Source organism: Ostrinia furnacalis, unplaced genomic scaffold, assembly GCF_004193835.3.
Source record: "Ostrinia furnacalis isolate ACB-3 unplaced genomic scaffold, ASM419383v2 OfSCF1656, whole genome shotgun sequence".
NCBI lineage: Eukaryota > Metazoa > Arthropoda > Insecta > Lepidoptera > Crambidae > Ostrinia > Ostrinia furnacalis.
This window is the reverse complement of record NW_021131895.1, coordinates 1-18,488: the sequence shown is the minus strand read 5'-3', so window position 1 is coordinate 18,488 and position 18,488 is coordinate 1. Positions and strand designations below refer to the sequence as shown.

General features: G+C 42.0%; 1 protein-coding gene across 1 annotated transcript; it reads right to left on the bottom strand.

The window, feature by feature from the left end:
* Window positions 1-3,892: 3,892 nt before the first annotated feature.
* LOC114353383 (BTB/POZ domain-containing protein 17-like) lies at window positions 3,893-18,226 on the bottom strand. The gene is made up of 13 exons (XM_028305366.1): window positions 18,108-18,226; window positions 17,292-17,373; window positions 16,686-16,805; window positions 15,690-15,826; window positions 11,710-11,826; window positions 10,616-10,728; window positions 9,785-9,944; window positions 8,688-8,802; window positions 7,847-7,954; window positions 6,805-6,893; window positions 6,252-6,368; window positions 5,110-5,188; window positions 3,893-4,656 (listed from the first exon to the last, which is right to left on the bottom strand). The coding sequence occupies exons 1-13, from the start codon at window positions 18,224-18,226 to the stop codon at window positions 4,600-4,602; spliced, it is 1,413 nt and encodes a 470-aa protein (XP_028161167.1). The 3' UTR covers window positions 3,893-4,599.
* Between the last annotated feature and the right edge of the window lie 262 nt (window positions 18,227-18,488).

The following is an 18,488-nucleotide window of genomic DNA, read 5'->3' as shown; positions in this document are numbered from 1 at the left end:
CTTGGCAACTATAGGTGCCTCCCCCGTAGGTAAGAGGTTAATATTATAGTATTTTGAGAAATGTATTGTATTCGATCTTAATCGTAAATCATTGGTATTAGAAAACATGTTATTCCATATAAGTATACCTATTATTTCTCGTAATATGCGTGCTCATTGAAAAGAGGCAAAAATATGTAAGGCCATAAAAGAAAAAACAATATTAAAGATACAAATTATTATCATACAGTTCTTGAAAACCAATGGTGTATCAAATTAACAGTTACACCGTATTTGTCGCTTTTATTTCTGGGAAAATACGGGTCACATCAATGTCAACAGGTTACATCTGATTTTTGGATAATGGTGCTGAAAGTTAAGTGCCTAAAGATTTTATAATCTAAAATCTATGACCAATAAAATTAGGAATCGTCAGAATTCAATTTTAGCCCATTTAAATTAGCTATGAGCATAAAAAAACATCTGCACACAGTGCTTTTAGCAATATTGTTTTTTCTAATATGGCCTAGAGATATAATATGCCAATGTTTTCCTAGATGACAGGCAAAACCCTTTTAAGTTATAATCTATTTAGGGTCAATTACACCTTAGAACGTTTATAAAACATTTGGATTTGGACAATGTCAATACCTACAACTTGTGATGTATTTCAACGGTCTAAATATTTGATATTGTTTGATTTTGACGAAAACCTTCCTTCAGTTGTTCCTTAATCTGAGGTCTGTAAGTAGATAAAGGGTCCACTGTTTTAAACATATTAATATAATCACACAGTTTGTAAAACGATTAACTTAATAATATTATAAATGTTATGTAAGTTTGTGTGTCTAGGATTCAGCTTCATTTCATAATTTTCTTATATGATGAGTTACTAGCGGTTCTATATCATTTTGTCTGATTTTCACACGAAATTTGTATAAAACTAGGTATTTTAAAAGAACAGTATTTAAACATGTGTGACAATAAAATTGTGTGTGAGCGATGTTTCAATGTCATATGCCTTATGCAGGCTCTATATTATTATTTGACAATACCTAAGGGTTTCTAAAAGCCCTAGAATATAATAAAAGTTCTCCAGTGGACCCGAATTCAACGCAACGGACTGGTGAGAGCTTATTTATCCCAAAATGGAGATATTTTGTACGCCCTGTATATTTTCAATGGCGATATGCATTATACGTGTAATAAATACTTCTATTGCAAAAACTAGCCTTTTATTTTCCGTTTACCCTTTATGAATCTCTGTAAGTTTTCAGTTTTCATCAAAATCCATTAAGTAGTGTTTGCGTAAAAGAGTAACAAATTAATCATCAGATAAGGTTTCTCTGTTATAATAATGTTAGTACTGGAGATAGTGTAGAATCTATCAACCCAAAGACCGCTCTTATCTCATACGAAATAAAAGCTATTTTGCAGTGAAACACATTAATTTGTAGTAATAACATAAGTCATTATTTAAAACTTACATTTTATTCCACAAAATCAGTATAACTTGATCCACATCAAAGAATACTGAGCGAACAGTAATTAACAATTATTGCACTTTAACATCAAGAATTTGCGTTGCTCTGAATCTAATAAACGGGTCCAGTCTGCACTTAGGGAAAACCCTAAAATGAAGTGCAAAACTAGCTATAATAAAACACCCTTCAGTCCTCCTTATTCCACTATTCCCCGTTGACAATCCCCGTCAACGGGGATTAGTGAACTTTTTGTTCACTAATCCCTGTTAACGCCAATTGGAGCTTATATTAGGATTTTATTTTGAATGTAATGGGGATTAATGAACTTCTTAGTTCATTATCCCCCGTTATAAGTTCCAATTTAACGTTAACGGGGAATAGTAAACAAAAAGTTTACTAATCCCCGTTGACGGGGATTGTCAACGGGGAATAGTGGAATAAGCCTTTTGGTTGACGTCTAACGTCAGCAAGACTTCAGATTTGAATGCTCCGTCACGTCTTAATATGTCAATGCCACCAGCCCTCCCATGTTGCTCCCATACCTTAGACACTCAGTTAATTGCAAGACCTATAGCTACCCTTATAGAATCGGAGCAACGCACTTATATACAAAGTCAGTCACAACACAGCATAGCATGCATTTAGTCGAATCCGGTCGACAAATAAAATATTAATAAATTGAAATATTATTATAAAGAAATCTAATCTATAGCCTGACCAGGAACATAAAAACCCTCGCCATGTTGCGGAAAACTAATGGTACTAATTTCTTTTAATGGCAACAGTAACTGAAAACTTCATTGACATGTCACCTTGCATGTCAGTCTATTGCTGTCAAAGTGTAAACAAACTTTATTTTAAATGTGCGCAATTGATTTTGTGAATTAAATTACTAAAATCTTTTTATAGTCGTGAAAGAAATGTGGTTCACAATGTGTTAAAGTATTTGTCGAAGAGAAATACTAAGGGTTCGGGCAATATTTTCATTGAATAATGTTTCCGACAAAGGTTGTCAAATTGACTGACATGTTTATCGTATAGTACAGTCCACTATGAAAATTAGCTGTGGTTTGTTTCAACTATCTATTTTAATTTTTTTTATCACTTTCTAAGTGTTGATTTTTATGGAATTGGGAAATAAGTACAGAGTTTGAAGCGTTCATGAGCAGACATTGCAGTTGAATATTTAAGTTCTGATTTGATTATTGATGAATAATAAAATAAATCCTACTAGCTCAATTGATGGTTTCATTTAATTTATTTAAACCAGGTTATCTACAATAATATTTTTTTTATTAATTTATGAAAATATCAAATTAGCCCGTAATCTTGAATCCTGATACATAAAGTTAGCCTATTAATTTAACACAGGTACGACTGTACTCAGTGTTGCACTATCAAATGCAATTGATGCGCCTCTATGCCAGGGTTTTTATGTTCCTGGTCAGGCTATAGTAAATAACATTATGTGTTTTGTCTACAAACATACAGTATAAATAGCTATTTTATTTGTCAATCGAATATAGTGCCCTTAACATTAATATAGTAAACAAATTGCCACTAAACTAGCTTTAGATAAAACAACAAATTAGCTAAAACAAAAGATTATTAAGTACTCGCATGAAAACTGTTACATACATCAAAATTGATTGCGACATTATTTTAAAATAAGGCCCAAATTCAGAATAGGTTCGACATCACCTCTTTGAAAAAGATTGAAAATAAATCCTAAAAGACTCAATGTAAAGATGAAAATTGACATTGAATTAGCAGTCTTCAAGAATCGGCTGTATCTAGTATGATACAAGTAGTTTCCAACAAGCTAGCTTCAATATGAGCGATATGATACCAAATATGAGATCTTTCGTTCAATTAGAACCAGCTTGTTAAAAACAAACTCGATACAAGAGGCTTTAATCTGCAAAACGATTACAATTTCAGTAGATCTATCCAATAACAAGTATTACTTATTTAAAAGAAACAGAAAACTCCGATAAGTTGCATTGCAACCATGTGCAGATTAAACCCCCGCTAACCGCTAAAGCTGTGTTCACATTGTTTCAGCCAAATGACGTCCACTGCTTGCTGGACAAAGGCCTCCTCCAAGGTTTTCCACAATGCACGGTCCTGCGCTGCCCGCATCCAGGCTCTTCCCGCGACCTTTACGAGATCGTCGGTCCACCTAGTAGGAGGCCTGCCCACGCTACGTCTTCCAGCCCGTGGTCGCCACTCGAGAACTTTTCTGCCCCAGCGGCCATCGTCTACGAGCTAGTTCGTTCACATTGTAGTCCGCTAGAAATTTTCAAGTTAGCTTAGCATAGCCGGGCTGTATATGCAAGCTCTCTTGAAATTGAATGAATAGATTGAAATGTGAACGTGTTGAAATGTGAACACACCTTATCGCCGCTCTAAGATTTTGTCTTACATTATGTAACAATATCGAATTTAATTTACAATGGCAGCTAGCACAGCTTTGAGAAGTTTACCTATTCAACACATTGATGTATACATTTTGTTACGCGCATAAAGTAAATGAAGTCGAATCACGAAACGTATTTTCGGATCTCACCCGAGGCAGTCGGTTAAAACGCACTTGGCCAATTGTGCGGGCGACGGCACATCAAATAGGCACATTACGTAGCTACATCGAAAATGAGTACTTTGACGTCCTTTCAACTATCATAAGTACTAGACAGGCTGTTCTGAACTAAAAGAATGCTCACAATTGATACTTATCAACAACTCATTGAGGAACAGATGTTATTGATAACCGGCGCACGCGCACACAAGAAATACAATATTAAACTCTTTACAACGTTACTCGATTTGACGACAAACCCCTTATAACGTCGAAATTTCTTGACTTTATTGGTTTACCTTGCTTTCTATCCGCATTACCGTTCTACTCTATTTAACGACCACTCTCAATGACATCGAAAAAGCTCAGTCCCTTGTGTGTCGTTATAATGGAGTTTACATTGCATGATAATATTATATCTTTATTTTAAACAGCCGATTATTTCTTCATTCTGAACGGCTCGTCTAGTCAGAATAGTTCGCACTTGACCGCTGCATTGCCATTGGCGTCTCACAGCGAGCACTGAGCGTCCGAGTGACGTCACGGGGGCGGGGAGCGTCACGCCGCTTCGCCCACGTGACAGTAGTCCGTTAGCGGGACGATTACTACTTGTATCTGAGGACAAAAATACTTTTAAAATAGACCTAATGGCAGTGACAGAATGGTTTATTGTCCTGAGGCCTAATTCACGTATTTTGACAGTCAAGATCTCGCTGACGTTCAGAAGTCGTCCCATTGAAAAACAGTTCTAAATGCGTATTGACACGGATCATTTTGTTAGAAAGATTACACGATAGGATCGTAACTCAATGTTTTGTTGTCGTTGAAGTTAAGGGGCATAGGGGTGATTTTCGTGTGTCACATAGATCATCTGAAGTCTGGGGAAATACATTCAATTCGGAAGAGTTTGTTTGTATCATTATTAACAAAAATATTTATTATAATTTGCGGGGCTTAATGGGCTTTCATATACGAGTACTCAGAGCTAGCGAAGGGATAATAATGGGTTGATTCATTTTTTAAATCGATTTATAGACGGCTGCGTTATAATGATTTCATAAAACTTACCCGTAATTGATCCCTGTTGGGTCCCAATAGATGCCTCGGTTCTGGATCGTCGCTAGTGTCTGTACATTTTGGACACCGACTGAAATGTGACACAAAAATGTAAATACTTTGACTTATGGTCCTATGTCCCCTAGATGGGGCAGAGGGCGTCCACAACAGTCCTCCATCTCGTTCGGTCTTGAGCTTCTCGCTTGATCTCGCTCCAGGTCTTGCAAAAATGTAAATAGTTATAATAATATTGTGGTCGACCGATGATCTCATAAATGTAACACGAAGGCGCTGGAAGCAGGCCGCTACAAACCGGGCAATGTGGAAATCATTGAGGGTATGGTAGCAGTAGACGTCCTGTGGCTGATATAATGATAAAATATTGTATGAGACTGATGCCTTTTTTTTTTCATCTGGAAATGCATGAAATTGCATACCCACTGACCCGGGGGAACCAGTTGGTTACATGAGGCTCTCCCTGCCAGATGGGCAGGGCCTACTCACTAAAACCTGACGGTGTCCTCCTAAAGTCTTTGGGACGGAACTGCGAGTTATTGTCAGAGCTGGACGGCCTAGACATTCTTTCGCGGCTCCGCCCCAGACTGTGGCTTGCTCTATTGGAGCAAGCGACGACTGGCTTCAGGGGAGTAGTACCTCCCATGTTCTTCGCTAACGGTGCGCGTAAACACATACGCGCTCCGCCGCCACGGGATGAGACTGATGCCTATGCTAGGTAGAAAGAAACCTAAGTAGACCATTTCATCCACGAAGACGCCCCCCACTTTTCGGTTGAAAAAAGCGCGGGGTGCGGGGAGTTTCGTAATTGTTCGTAATGGAATCTCTTCGTCGGCGATTTCAGTCACTGTACTTACAATATTCTGTGTTCGGGTAAGGTTTTATACTTAACAGTTGGCACCCCTGGCGATTGACAGGACCTCACTCTACAGTGGCGCCATCTTGATGAGTGCAAATGCGATAGTCCTCCTATCACTTTAGCGCTCACCAGTTGGTGCCACTGTCTTCGCTACTAGCAAGTGACAGGACCTTACTCTACAGTGGCGCTAACTGGTGAGCGCTAAAACGATAGCCCTAATTAGGTTATCGGCCTCCCATCGCTTCGAACTGCCAGTAATGTATAAAAGGGCGTGACTCACGTGGGTCCCTTGTGGGTCACGGACGGCTCGATGGTGGTGGTGGCTTCGCTAGCGGACGGCGTGTAGAGAGGAGTATTCAACTCGTCGAAGTCCAACGCTCCGTCTATGTTGAGCACTCTGCGAATCAGTCATGTGATAACGTAATGTCTATCAGTAGGTTTAATGAAAATTTTTAATGAAGCATTAAAAAAATATAGAACTTTGGTAGACCTGCGTATAACCAGGCCTGTTCATCTCCGCGAGTTTACATCGAAAACAAAACACGCACGATGGCCCACCTACACCACAAGGAAATCACTGTTAAAAATATTAAATATAAGCTGAAGGACTATTTCCTAAAGCTAATGTAACAATATTAAAATATTTTTATGCTGTATTATGTAATTGTATGTGAAATTGTGAATGTACCCACTGCAAACTCGTTAGCTTTACATCAAACCCTAGTGGTTTTTAAAGCTATCTAAATGTAATTGTCTCAATGTAACTGTCTTTAAGTTGTTAAATAAATTATAAAAAAAAACCCTAACTTGACATTGTAGATAACTAAACTCACCTGTTTTGCGATGAGAACCGATGCACCCTCTCTACGACAGAAGAAACGTGTTCTACACCTTTCTGCACTCCCCATACTAAGATTCCAATCTGAAAAAGTTCATAAAAATAACTTGAGTCAGTGGTACAATTTATTTCTCTTCTCTCTAAACATCTTTAAAAAAATCATAACTCGAAAACTGTCAAAAACTGCGAAACGTACATGGGATTCGAGTAGCCCTTGAGATGATCTACCTCTGGGCTTCAACATGAACTATTTTTTGGACACCTAATATAATAATAAATACAGTAACATTCTGGGACGTACCGGAAAAAGCAGCGTGGGACATCCACCCACAAGGTAGACCGACGACCTGATAAAGGTAGCATAAAGGCACTGGATGCAGGCCGCTACCAACCGTGCGATTTGGAAGTCATTGGGGAAGGATTAGGCTTGTTTTTACTCGGACACTGAACGAATCGCTCTAAACTAGTACAATCGGTCAAATGAACTAGTTCGGTCTTCAAGTACTATTAGTTCATTTTAGTACACTGATTCTATTAGGTAGATCGAACGAAAAAAGTCTTTATTCCTATGTATTTATGGCCCAATATCAAATATACTCGCAACAGAGTTACAGAGCCGTACCCATCTCACTCGCGCTCACATGTCACTAATCTCACGTCTCATTCTAGCACTATTAGTTCATTTTAGTACATCGATTTTTAATCAGATCGGACGAAAAACGTCTTTATTACTATCACCTTAAAGTACAATGTCGCAAAATACTCGCAACACACTCACAGAGCCGAATCCATCTCGCTCGCGCGCGCTTGTCACCAATTTCACGTCTCGTTCACACCTATTCATTCGTGATCAGCTGTACTAAAGTGAACTAAAAGACCGATTTGAACGACCTAAAAGGAATAGTTCGTTCTCGTTCACTTAAAGGAATTGCTTCCTATTAGTACATAGTACATGTACTACACAAGCCTAGGAAGGATGTTTAGCAGTGGACGTCCTGTGGCTGAAATGACGATGATGATGATTCTGGGCACTGTACCTTGACCCTGACGTCGGGCTCGGGCCCGGCCCAGTCGTCGGGCGCGCGCTCGGGACAGTTCTGGCACGTGATCGCGATGCGCACCGTCCGCAGTACCACCTCTGGCACCTGCAGAGAATTACATGCAGCTAAGTACACTTGACACCATTTAGGTCACAAGTTACAGACGTGTGTACGATGGGCATACCCACAACCTTATATTAGACTTGTGATCTCACACTGGTATTGAGATTGACAGGCTGATTCATTCTTTTCATGTGGCTGTGATATGAGCACAAAAAAAACCTCATTGATTGGGCGCCTATTTAGTATTCACTGCAAAGTACCAGGGCAGGGTCTATCCTGTTTCAGCTCTAGCACAGACGAAATTAATGGCGCCAGTATAGTCAGCGTCAATTATTTTATGACACACAAAGTTCCCAAAACGTTTTTGTTACCATTGGAATAAGGTAGTGTTGTCAACTTTTTGGCCACTGGGTGTCACGAACTATTTGACGCTGACTGTACCGTATCAATCACACGTCAATGACGGAATCAAGTGGTGATATCTAAATTTATCTAACTCAAAGGTAACTGACTGACATAGTGATCTATCAGCGCACAGCCCAAACCACTAGACGGATCGGGCTGAAAGGCATGCAGGTAGATGTAATGACGTAGGCATCCGCTAAGAAAGGATTTGAAACTCCACCCCTTAGGGGATAAAACGGGATCCAAGCGTACGAAGTCGCGGGCGGCCGCTAATGTATTATAAGTTTATGATGTTTATAAGCGTTCTGGAAAGGGCCTAAGCTTTGACTTTGGACTTTGAATGATGGAATGTTAGTATAAGTGGACTCACGTCAAAAGTGCCGGCCCAGACGATGAGCAGGCTCTTGCGGAACCACACGCCCTTAGGGTACAGGTCCACCGACCACTCCGCCGGCCGATCCGAGCACACCTCCGCCATCGACGACCTGCGGCGGCGAACGGGTTAACAAATGTATTGAAGCCACAACAAGGGCTCGGACTGGCCGACTCGTGATCCGTGGCACGCGGGTTCTCGTAACATGAGCATATTTTGCTTATCATGAGGTTAACGGGATTATTAGTAATTTGTATTTACAAATTACTAATATTTTATTATAAAAAATGTGGGGTGTGTGCGGGCCGTACGAATCCAGAAAAGCCCTGTGGATGCCTTAGTTTGTATTAGAAAAACATCGCACGCCACCCAGCTACCAGTGTAAAAAGATACATGCAACCGGATTAAGTTAACTGCGCACCAGGCAATCGTGACGTCACATCGACGCTCTGGTACGGACGGGCGGGCGGACGCGGGAAGGTATGCAAGTGAGTGCAACGGAGAGCCGCATTATTCCAGATAGGTGCGCAGTTTACTCGATCGGGTTGTAATAACGTAATCTATTTATATTAATTTTACAAATTCCCGCAGTTTGCAAGAATTTCAAAATTTTGATCCCGCATTTTCATTCCTCAATGAGGGCTATCGTTTTAGCGCTTACCAGTTAGCGCCACTGTAGAGTAAGGTCCTGTCACTTGCTAGTAGCGAAGACAGTGGCACCAACTGGTGAGCGCTAAAGTGGTAGGAGGACTATCGCATTTGCACTTATCAAGATGGCGCCACTGTAGAGTAAGGTCCTGTCAATCGCCAGAGGTGCCAACTGTTAAGTATAAAAACGATAGCCCTCATTCCTTTATTCAGCATTAATGTGGCAGAATGTCAAACAAAACTATTCCCACTACGCATTCTTACCACATTGCAATATTACATGGAAATTCACGCCCGTGGCGTGCGCCCGCTTTTCGCCGCGCGTGAAGAAATACATCACACGCATCCGCTGCTTATACTACATATTTTTCACTTTCGGGGGCCGCCAGCGCTTATTTTAACGAAGGCTCTTCTCGTCTTCTGTGTTACCTGAAATACAACTCTACCTGGTGCTGAAGATGAAGGTCCTCGTGTGGTAGCAGGCCAGCGAGTGGAAGTTATCAACCCCAAGCACGGAGCCCCACGTGTCCTCGGTGTAGAGGCGCGGTGTGAACAGCATGCGACCCGCTTCCGATTGCTGCACTTCTGCTACGCGCTCGTATTGACCTGGGTGGAAGGAATTTGAAAATCGCAGTTGCACAGCTATAACGGTGTATGGTGACTATCTGACATCACTAATATTTAGGGTCTCCGCTAAAACTCGCGCGGGCCTGTATCGAATAATAGTAGGAGCAGTAGATACGTATTTCAGCACGTGCGGCAAGAGGTGGAAGTACGCTGCTAGAGTGCATTTCAATGTAAAATGCGTCCGCACAAGCTTTAGCATAATATGCCCTTATTACTTTTGATATATCTACCTACATGAAGTACGCGAATACATTGTCATCTCAAAATAACAATTTAATTAAATCAGCGGATGATATCCAAAATATAAATACGGCAGCCATGTCATAGCTTTTCCCAGTGCCCCACGAAGACATACTTGGTGGTTTTACAATGGTACACAAATACAGTAATTCACTGATAGTTCATGGCGATCATACAAGGAAATAGTGCGTACTTGAGTATCTTACTGCAATATTACAGGTTTACGGCGCGTATTTAACTAGTAGCTCATGGGTATTATACAGGGTGTTGATGCATACCTGACTGGTAACTCAGGTTTATTATACAGGGTGTTGATGCGTACCTGACTGGCAGCTCATGGCTATTATACAGGGTGTTGATGCGTACCTGACTGGCAGCTCATGGCTATTATACAGGGTGTTGATGCGTACCTGACTGGTAGCTCATGGCGATGGCCATGCGCTCCATGAAGAACTCCTTGTGCTCCTGCGTCAGCGGGCACAGCAGCAGCTTGGCCAGCTGGTTCGGGCACATCATCGGGAACCTGCGCACACGTGAATGTCAACCTTAACGCTATTGTAATAGGCGCTATATTGCACTCCTGCGAGAAAGTCATCTCACAGAAGAAGGCAGCGGAATGCGCGCGGGAATTAATGAAATGAATTATTCTCACACTCCGCAAAAAGCGGTCGTACTGTTCACACACTTCACATCACACGATTAAATAACACAACTTCCGTAGGCTGATAAAAACTTTATTAAACATTTAAACCAGTTATGCAAAACACCCTATAAAGTAAAAAAAAAAATCAAATGTTAGCGCGAGTCAATTACGGTCAACGCCATCTATTAACGAAAATTGGAACTTAGTTCCGCGCGGGGGTGGCGCTACGAAAAGCGCAAATACATTTTATCTTAATCTAAACACGTACAAATGTTCTTTTATTTTCTTAGATGGTGGACAGCAGGCTGGGGGTACGGAGGCACTATTGGCACGTCCATTGTATGGGAATGGTAGGGTCTACCATGTAGGTGAGCGCTCACCAGCCGTGACGCGGAAGTCCAAAGCTTTAGCCAGATACTCGTGATACCATCATCGGGTGATGATAGAACGCTACAGAGACTTTCTCGGTGTCCTTTTGAGGACGGAGCAGCGTCATTTTCAGAGTACCAGGAGTCGCACATAACACCCCCCGCAGTGGTGACAGTGCGCAAAGTATAGTTCCAATATACTGAACTGTCCTATCCATGACATTGACAGCGGGGCGCCACCGTCAATACCGGATCGCGGGTTCCGATTTTTGCCATGTTGGAAACCATATAGTTGAACGATGGTAGCGCCCATAGAGTAACTTGTATATATGAGACCCTCTGTCATTGAGTTTGGTGGGACAGTTCAGCGTGGGTCATCTATATTTACTTCGCGTCAAAGATGCTATATTGCAAAAACGCGTAGTCGGGTTACATAATTTTAAGCTTTGTATCTAGTATTAATATAATAAAAGTTCAAATTCTATCCACTGACCTGACGTGCGAGAAGACAGCAGCGACCAACGAGTCCCAGTGCAGTTTGGCCTCCGCTTCACCAAGCCCCTGCGCGTCAAGTCGCGTCCGCTGCTTGCTTAGCCACCGCACCACGAAACTGTAGACAATAACAACCACAATCATCACCGACATATAACTAGAATTCACTGATCTAGACTAGATTCAAGAAGTGGACCGCGAGACAAAGATTTTGAAGACCTATGCCCCCGACAATAGTACTTGAACTCCCCAGTATAGGTTTAAACTTTAAATCAAGAAAGAAGGGACTTTGCGACTTATGACCTAGATAGATAGTGTCAAGCAGTTTAGAGACGTATGCTCCAGACCAGCTCCAGATTTTGTGCCCTATTGACCTAGAGTAAGTCAAGCAGTTTGGAGCCCTGTACCCCAGACAATAAAGTCCAAAACTCACTGGTAGAGGCTCATCTCGTTGTGCAGCACGAGGTCGCTTTGCTGCAGCAGCGCTTTGAAGCACATCTTAAAATGTTTCCGCGATTTTGTGCCTTAATGAGCTAAAGTGAGTCAAGCAATTTAGAGACTTATGCCCTAGGTAATAGAGCTCACTCACTGGTAGAGGCTCATCTCGTTGTGCAGCCCGCAGAGCTCACTTACTGGTAGAAGCTTATCTTAAAAAATCAAAGCATTTTGTGACCTAGAGACCCAGACCCAGAGAGATTCAAGTAATTTAGAGACTTATGACCCAGACTATAAAGTCCACAACTCACTGGTAGAGGCTCATCTCGTTGTGTAGCACGAGGTCGCTCTGCTGGTAGAAGCTTATCTCAAAAATCAAAGGATTTTGTGACCTATCGACCCAGAGAGATTCAAACAGTTTGGAGCCTTATGCCCTAGACAATAGAGACTACAACTCACTGGTAGAGGCTCATCTCGTTGTGGAGCACGAGGTCGCTCTGCTGCAGCAGACTTTGTGACCTATTGACCTAGATAGACTCAAGCAATTTAGAGACTTATATCCTAAATAATAGAGCTGCTGCAGCAGTGCTTTGAAGCGCATTTTAAAATGTTTCCGCGATTTTGTGCCCTATCGACCCAGAGAGATTCAAGCAATTTACAGACTTATGCCCCAAACAATAGAGACTACAACTCACTGGTAGAGGCTCATCTCGCTGTGCAGCACGAGGTCGCTCTGTTGGTAGAAGCATAATATCTCAAAAAGTGGTGCGCGAGACAAAGGATTTTGTGACCCATTGACCTAGACAGATTCAATCAATTTGGATTCTTATACCCTAGACAATAAAGTCTACAACTCACTGGTAGAGGCTCATCTCGTTGTGCAGCACGAGGTCGATCTGCTGCAGCTGACTTTGTGACCTATTGACCTATGCGTCTGCTTGAGTCTTCAAGCAGTTTAGAGCCCTATGTCCTAGCCAATAGAGACTACAACTCATTGGTAGAGGCTTATCTCAAAAAGTGGTGCGCGAGTCAAAGGTTCTTACGCCCTATTGACCTAGAGTGACTCAAGGAATTTAGAGACTTATGCCCTATGTAATAGAGCCCACTCACTGGTAGAGGCTCATCTAAAAGTTGTCCGCGAGTCAAAGGATTTTGCGCCCTATTGACCTAGAATGAGTCAAGCAATTTAGAGATTTATGCCCTAGATAATAAAGCTCACTCACTGGTAGAGGCTCATCTCGTTGTGCAGCACGAGGTCGCTCTGCTGCAGCAGACTTTGTGACCTATTGACCTAGACAGACTCAAGCAATTTAGAGACTTATATCCTAAATAATAGAGCTGCTGCAGCAGTGCTTTGAAGCACATCTTAAAAGGTTTCCGCGATTTTGTGCCTTATTGACCTAAAGTGAGTTAAGGAATTTAGAGACTTATACTGTAAATAATAAAGCTCAATCACTGGTAGAGGCTCATCTCGTTGTGCAGCACGTAGAGCTCACTAACTGGTAGAAGCTTATCTCAAAAATCTAAGGATTTTGCGCCTTATTGACCTAAAGTGATTCAAGCAATTTGGAGCCCTGTACCCCAGACAATAAAGTCCACAACTCACTGGTAGAGGCTCATCTCGTTGTAGCGCACGTTGAGCTCACTTACTGTTAGAAGCTTATCTTAAAAAATCAAAGGATTTTGTGCCCTATCGACCCAGAGAGATTCAAGCAATTTGGATTCTTATACCCTAGACAATTAAGTCCACAACTCACTGGTAGAGGCTCATCTCGCTGTGCAGCACGAGGTCGCTCTGTTGGTAGAAGCATAATATCTCAAAAGGATTTTGTGCCTTATGTCCTCGACAAACTCAAGCAGTTTGGAGCCCTGTACCCCAGACAATAAAGTCCACAACTAATTGGTAGAGGCTTATCTCAAAAAGTGGTCCATGAATCAAAGGATTTTGTGCCCTATTGACCTAGAGTAAGTCAAGCAATTTAGATTCTTATGCCCTAGATAATAAAGCTCACGCACTGGTAGAGGCTCATCTCGTTGTGCAGCACGAGGTCGCTCTGCTGGTAGAAGCTTATCTCAAAGAGTTGTCCGCGAGTCAAAGGATTTTGCGCTCTATTGACCCAGAGATATTCAAGCAATTTACAGACTTATGCCCTAGACAATAGAGACTACAACTCACTGGTAGAGGCTCATCTCGTTGTGCAGCACGCGGTCGCTATGCTGCAGCAGCGCTTTAATACACATCTTATAAGGTTTCCGCGATTTTGTGCCTTATTGACATAAAATGAGTCAAGGAATTTACAGACTTATACCCTAGATAATAAAGCTCACTCACTGGTAGAGGCTCATCTCGTTGTGGAGCACTAGGTCGCTCTGCTGCAGCAGACTTTGTGACCTATTGACCTAATGACCTAGACAGACTCAAGCAATTTGGAGCCCTGTACCCCAAACAATAGAGACTATAACTCACTGGTACAGGCTTATCTCAAAAAGTGGTGCGCGAGACAAAGGACTTTGTGCCCTATGTTCTCCACAAACTCAAGCAATTTGGAGCCCTATGCCCTAGACAATAAAGCTCACTCACTGGTAGAGGCTCACCTCGTTGTGCAGCACGAGGTCGCTTTGCTGGTAGAAGCATAAATCTTAAAAATTGGACCGCGAGTCAAAGGATTTTGTGCCCTATTGACCTAGAGTGAGTCAAGCAATTTACAGACTTATGCCCTAGACAATAAAGTCCACAACTCACTGGTAAAGGCTCATCTCGTTGTGCAGCACGCGGTCGCTATGCTGCAGCAGCGCTTTGAAGCACATCTTAAAGGTTTCCGCAAGTCAAAGGACTTTGTGAATGACAGGTTGACAGACTTAATCAGTTTGGATCTCTATGCCCTAGACAATAGAGCTCACTCACTAGTCAACTAAAAAAATTGTTCCTGAATCAAAGGATCTTGCGCCCTATTGACCTAGAATGAGTCAAGCAATTTAGAGCCCTATGCCCTAGTCAATAGAGACTACAACTCACTGGTAAAGGCTCATCTCGTTGTGCAGCACGAGGTCGCTCTGCTGCAGCAGACTTTGTGACCTATTGACCTAAGCGTCTGCTTGAGTCTTCAAGCAGTTTGGAGCCCTATGTCCTAGCCAATAGAGACTACAACTAATTGGTAGAGGCTTATCTCGAAAAAGTGGTGCGCGAGTCAAAGGATCTTGCGCCCTATTGACCTAGAGTAAGTCAAGCAATTTAGATTCTTATGCCCTAGATAATAAAACTCACGCACTGGTAGAGGCTCATCTATAAAGTTGTCCGCGAGTCAAGGGATTTTGTGCCTTATGTTCTCCACAAACTCAAGCAATTTAGAGCCCTATGCCCTAGACAATAAAGTCCACAACTCACTGGTAGAGGCTCATCTCGTTGTGCAGCACGAGGTCGCTCTGCTGGTAGAACTATAAATCTCAAAAAGTGGTCCGCCAGTCAAAGGACTTTGTGCCCTATGTTCTCCACAAACTCAAGCAATTTACAGACTTATGCCCTAGCCAATAAAGTCCACAACTCACTGGTAGAGGCTCATCTCGTTGTGCAGCACGAGGTCGCTCTGCTGCAGCAGCGCCAGCAGCGTCTCGCCGTCCAGCTCGGCCAACTCCGCGTCCGACCACACCCACTCCAGGTTCCACTTAACGAAGTTCTGGCACGCCTGCGGGCATTGGAAATTGAACCTTCTGTAATACTAATAAAAGCTAATGTACTTTGATACAATGAGCATAGGTGCAATGGGGATGTTGCCTGGGTCAAAAAGCAAGAGTTTTAATTAGTCCGTCAGTTAACTTATAAAAAAATACTCTACGCGTATTTTTCACTTTTTCAAACTAATGAAAATTTAAAGAGATAAAGCGCCCCAAAGTTTATAAGAAGAGGCCCGTGACGTCAACGCTTGCTTAAAAATGCCGCACGTTGTGACGTCGTGCGCAACTTCAACGCACCATAACTATGTAATTATTTGTTAGATTGACAAATAAAAATATATGTGTCCAATATTTTTTGATATTAAACATTACGGACTAAAAAAATTTTTTTAGGCAACTAGCCTATTGTTTTATCTGACGAAAGAGAGTGAGCCATAGTTGTAGTTGTTGCGTATAGACACGCCACAGATCACAGAAACTAAAGGGAGATGTGTCAAGGGGGCGGGGCCGGTGTCACAGCAATTTTTGGTATTTATTTATTTATTTATTTATAATCTGCTTGAAGGCTCACAGAAAGTCCAACGCGCCAACAAGTTATACAATACAGATAATTTATAATAACATCAATTTCAATATGTAAAATTGACAAATAATATTATGCCAAGCAATATGCCCAAAAACAGAACACATTGCTCGTAACAACAATGATGACAGCAGCGACGTCATAATGTAAACAGTTTACATTGCTTGGGTAGTACTAAAGATTATTCGAACGTTGAGTACTGATACCGCAGTGGATAATGAGCACATATTTTGATTACTTTGTCCCTAACACACTTTGTCCATGTAGCTGAAGAAATAAGCGCGTACCTTGGCGACGTCATTATGGCCACAAGCCATGGTATATTGCATCCAGGCGATGAGCTGGCCGCGCTTGGCAGCCTGCGCGATGTGCTGCGACATATACGTCAGGCACAGCGTCACCAGGTCCTGAGAATGATAAGATTAAGGGAAAATGCAATGTGGACTCTAAGAATTCACGGCGCGATTTTCACCTTCGCCCGCGGCGGTTGTGGAATTGCGGTTTTATTTCAAAACTCACAGGAGCCGATATTTGCGCGGTTATTCAAAGAAATTAAAAGCGTAAATTGCGCCGCGTGCTAAGTCACTGGAACAAAATGGTCGCCCGCCGATCGGGCGGTTTTCGCGCGGGCGAAAACCGTCGAGCTGGACCCGATTACAACCGCGCCCGCTGCGGGCGAAAACCGCGTCGTGAGTTGTGCATTAGTTTTTACATAAGTATCTGCATTCTACCGAAGCTGCGGGCCCGCAACCGCCGCGGGCGCGGGTGAAAATCGCGCCACGAGTTCTTAGCCTAAGGCCGATATTATGAAGTGACGCCTAGTGACGCTCGAAACTGGATTTAATTTCTCTACGTTTTTAAAAATACGCATTTTAATGGTTAAATAAATGTACCTTAACATTGTATTTATCAGCCAGCGATAATACGGGAAGCACAGTCTGATGGGATATCCGAATTTGTCCAGTGTAAAAGTACCTGAAAAGACCAAATATAAATTGGCATATTTCTTAACATAACCATGATTTGGAACTTGAAATTGACTGTCTCAGATGGGATTAGAACCCGTAATCTTGTCACCCCTATGAAAACAAAATTCCTATTATAAGTATGTGTTATCAATATCATAGGGGTCACTTAAAATTAGGGATTGATGGTGAAAACGAGCATTAGACGCCTTCACATTAAAGGTAGCCTTTCGAACTAAGCGTCACAGACGCACCGTCTTTAGGTTTGGTCTTGTGCCACCAACGCCGCGTCACTAACTCGCTTCGAAAGGCTACCTTTAAGACCAAAGCTAAAGACGCTGCGTCTGTGACGCTTAGTTCGAAAGACTACCTCGAAGATCAAAGCTAAAGACGCTGCGTCTGTGACGCTTAGTTCGAAAGACTACCTTTAGGCGTTAGAAGCGCGACAGCAGCGCGGCAGCGGCGTTTTAATAATGTGAAGGCAAGAATTCGCTGTCTTAAAGTATGAAATTATCGGCAGCGCGTCTGTAGCGGGTTTGTCGCGCTGCTAAAGTCGCCTAAATGTAAATGTAATAACGAATCCCGCGCGCAGACGCGTTGTCAGTGTGTTGTGCCGCGCGTGTTTTCTATACAAACTGAGGTACTTGCATACAATAATTAAATCTGTCGTCCCGCGTACCGCGGCGGAGCGCGGTGTAGTGTGATAATCGCCTTAGTGTGGAAATTTTTTTAATAGTGAATTACTTCAAAAAATGCGGGAACACAGAAGCGGCGGTTGGTGTCTCCTGCAGTACCACGCGGCTCTCCCGCCATTCGCTCCATTCACGGTTCATCAACATGACCTGGAACAAAATTGTAAACATTTTTTTATACTTTTAATAGTTTACTTTATTTTGTGTTCATCAGTTCTCAAAAATGTAGAATAGAATAATCTTTGATACTAGCACAGTATATATNATCTACTGTGATACTAGATACTAAAGATGGTTATGATTGAAGAAGATGTTTGAAATATTCTTTATCTTGTAAATGACAGCACATCAAGCTAAAAATTGCTGCATATTAATTTTTAAATACTTGTCAAAATGTCTGATTTTGCAACAAAATTGTCGATATGTGGTCTTT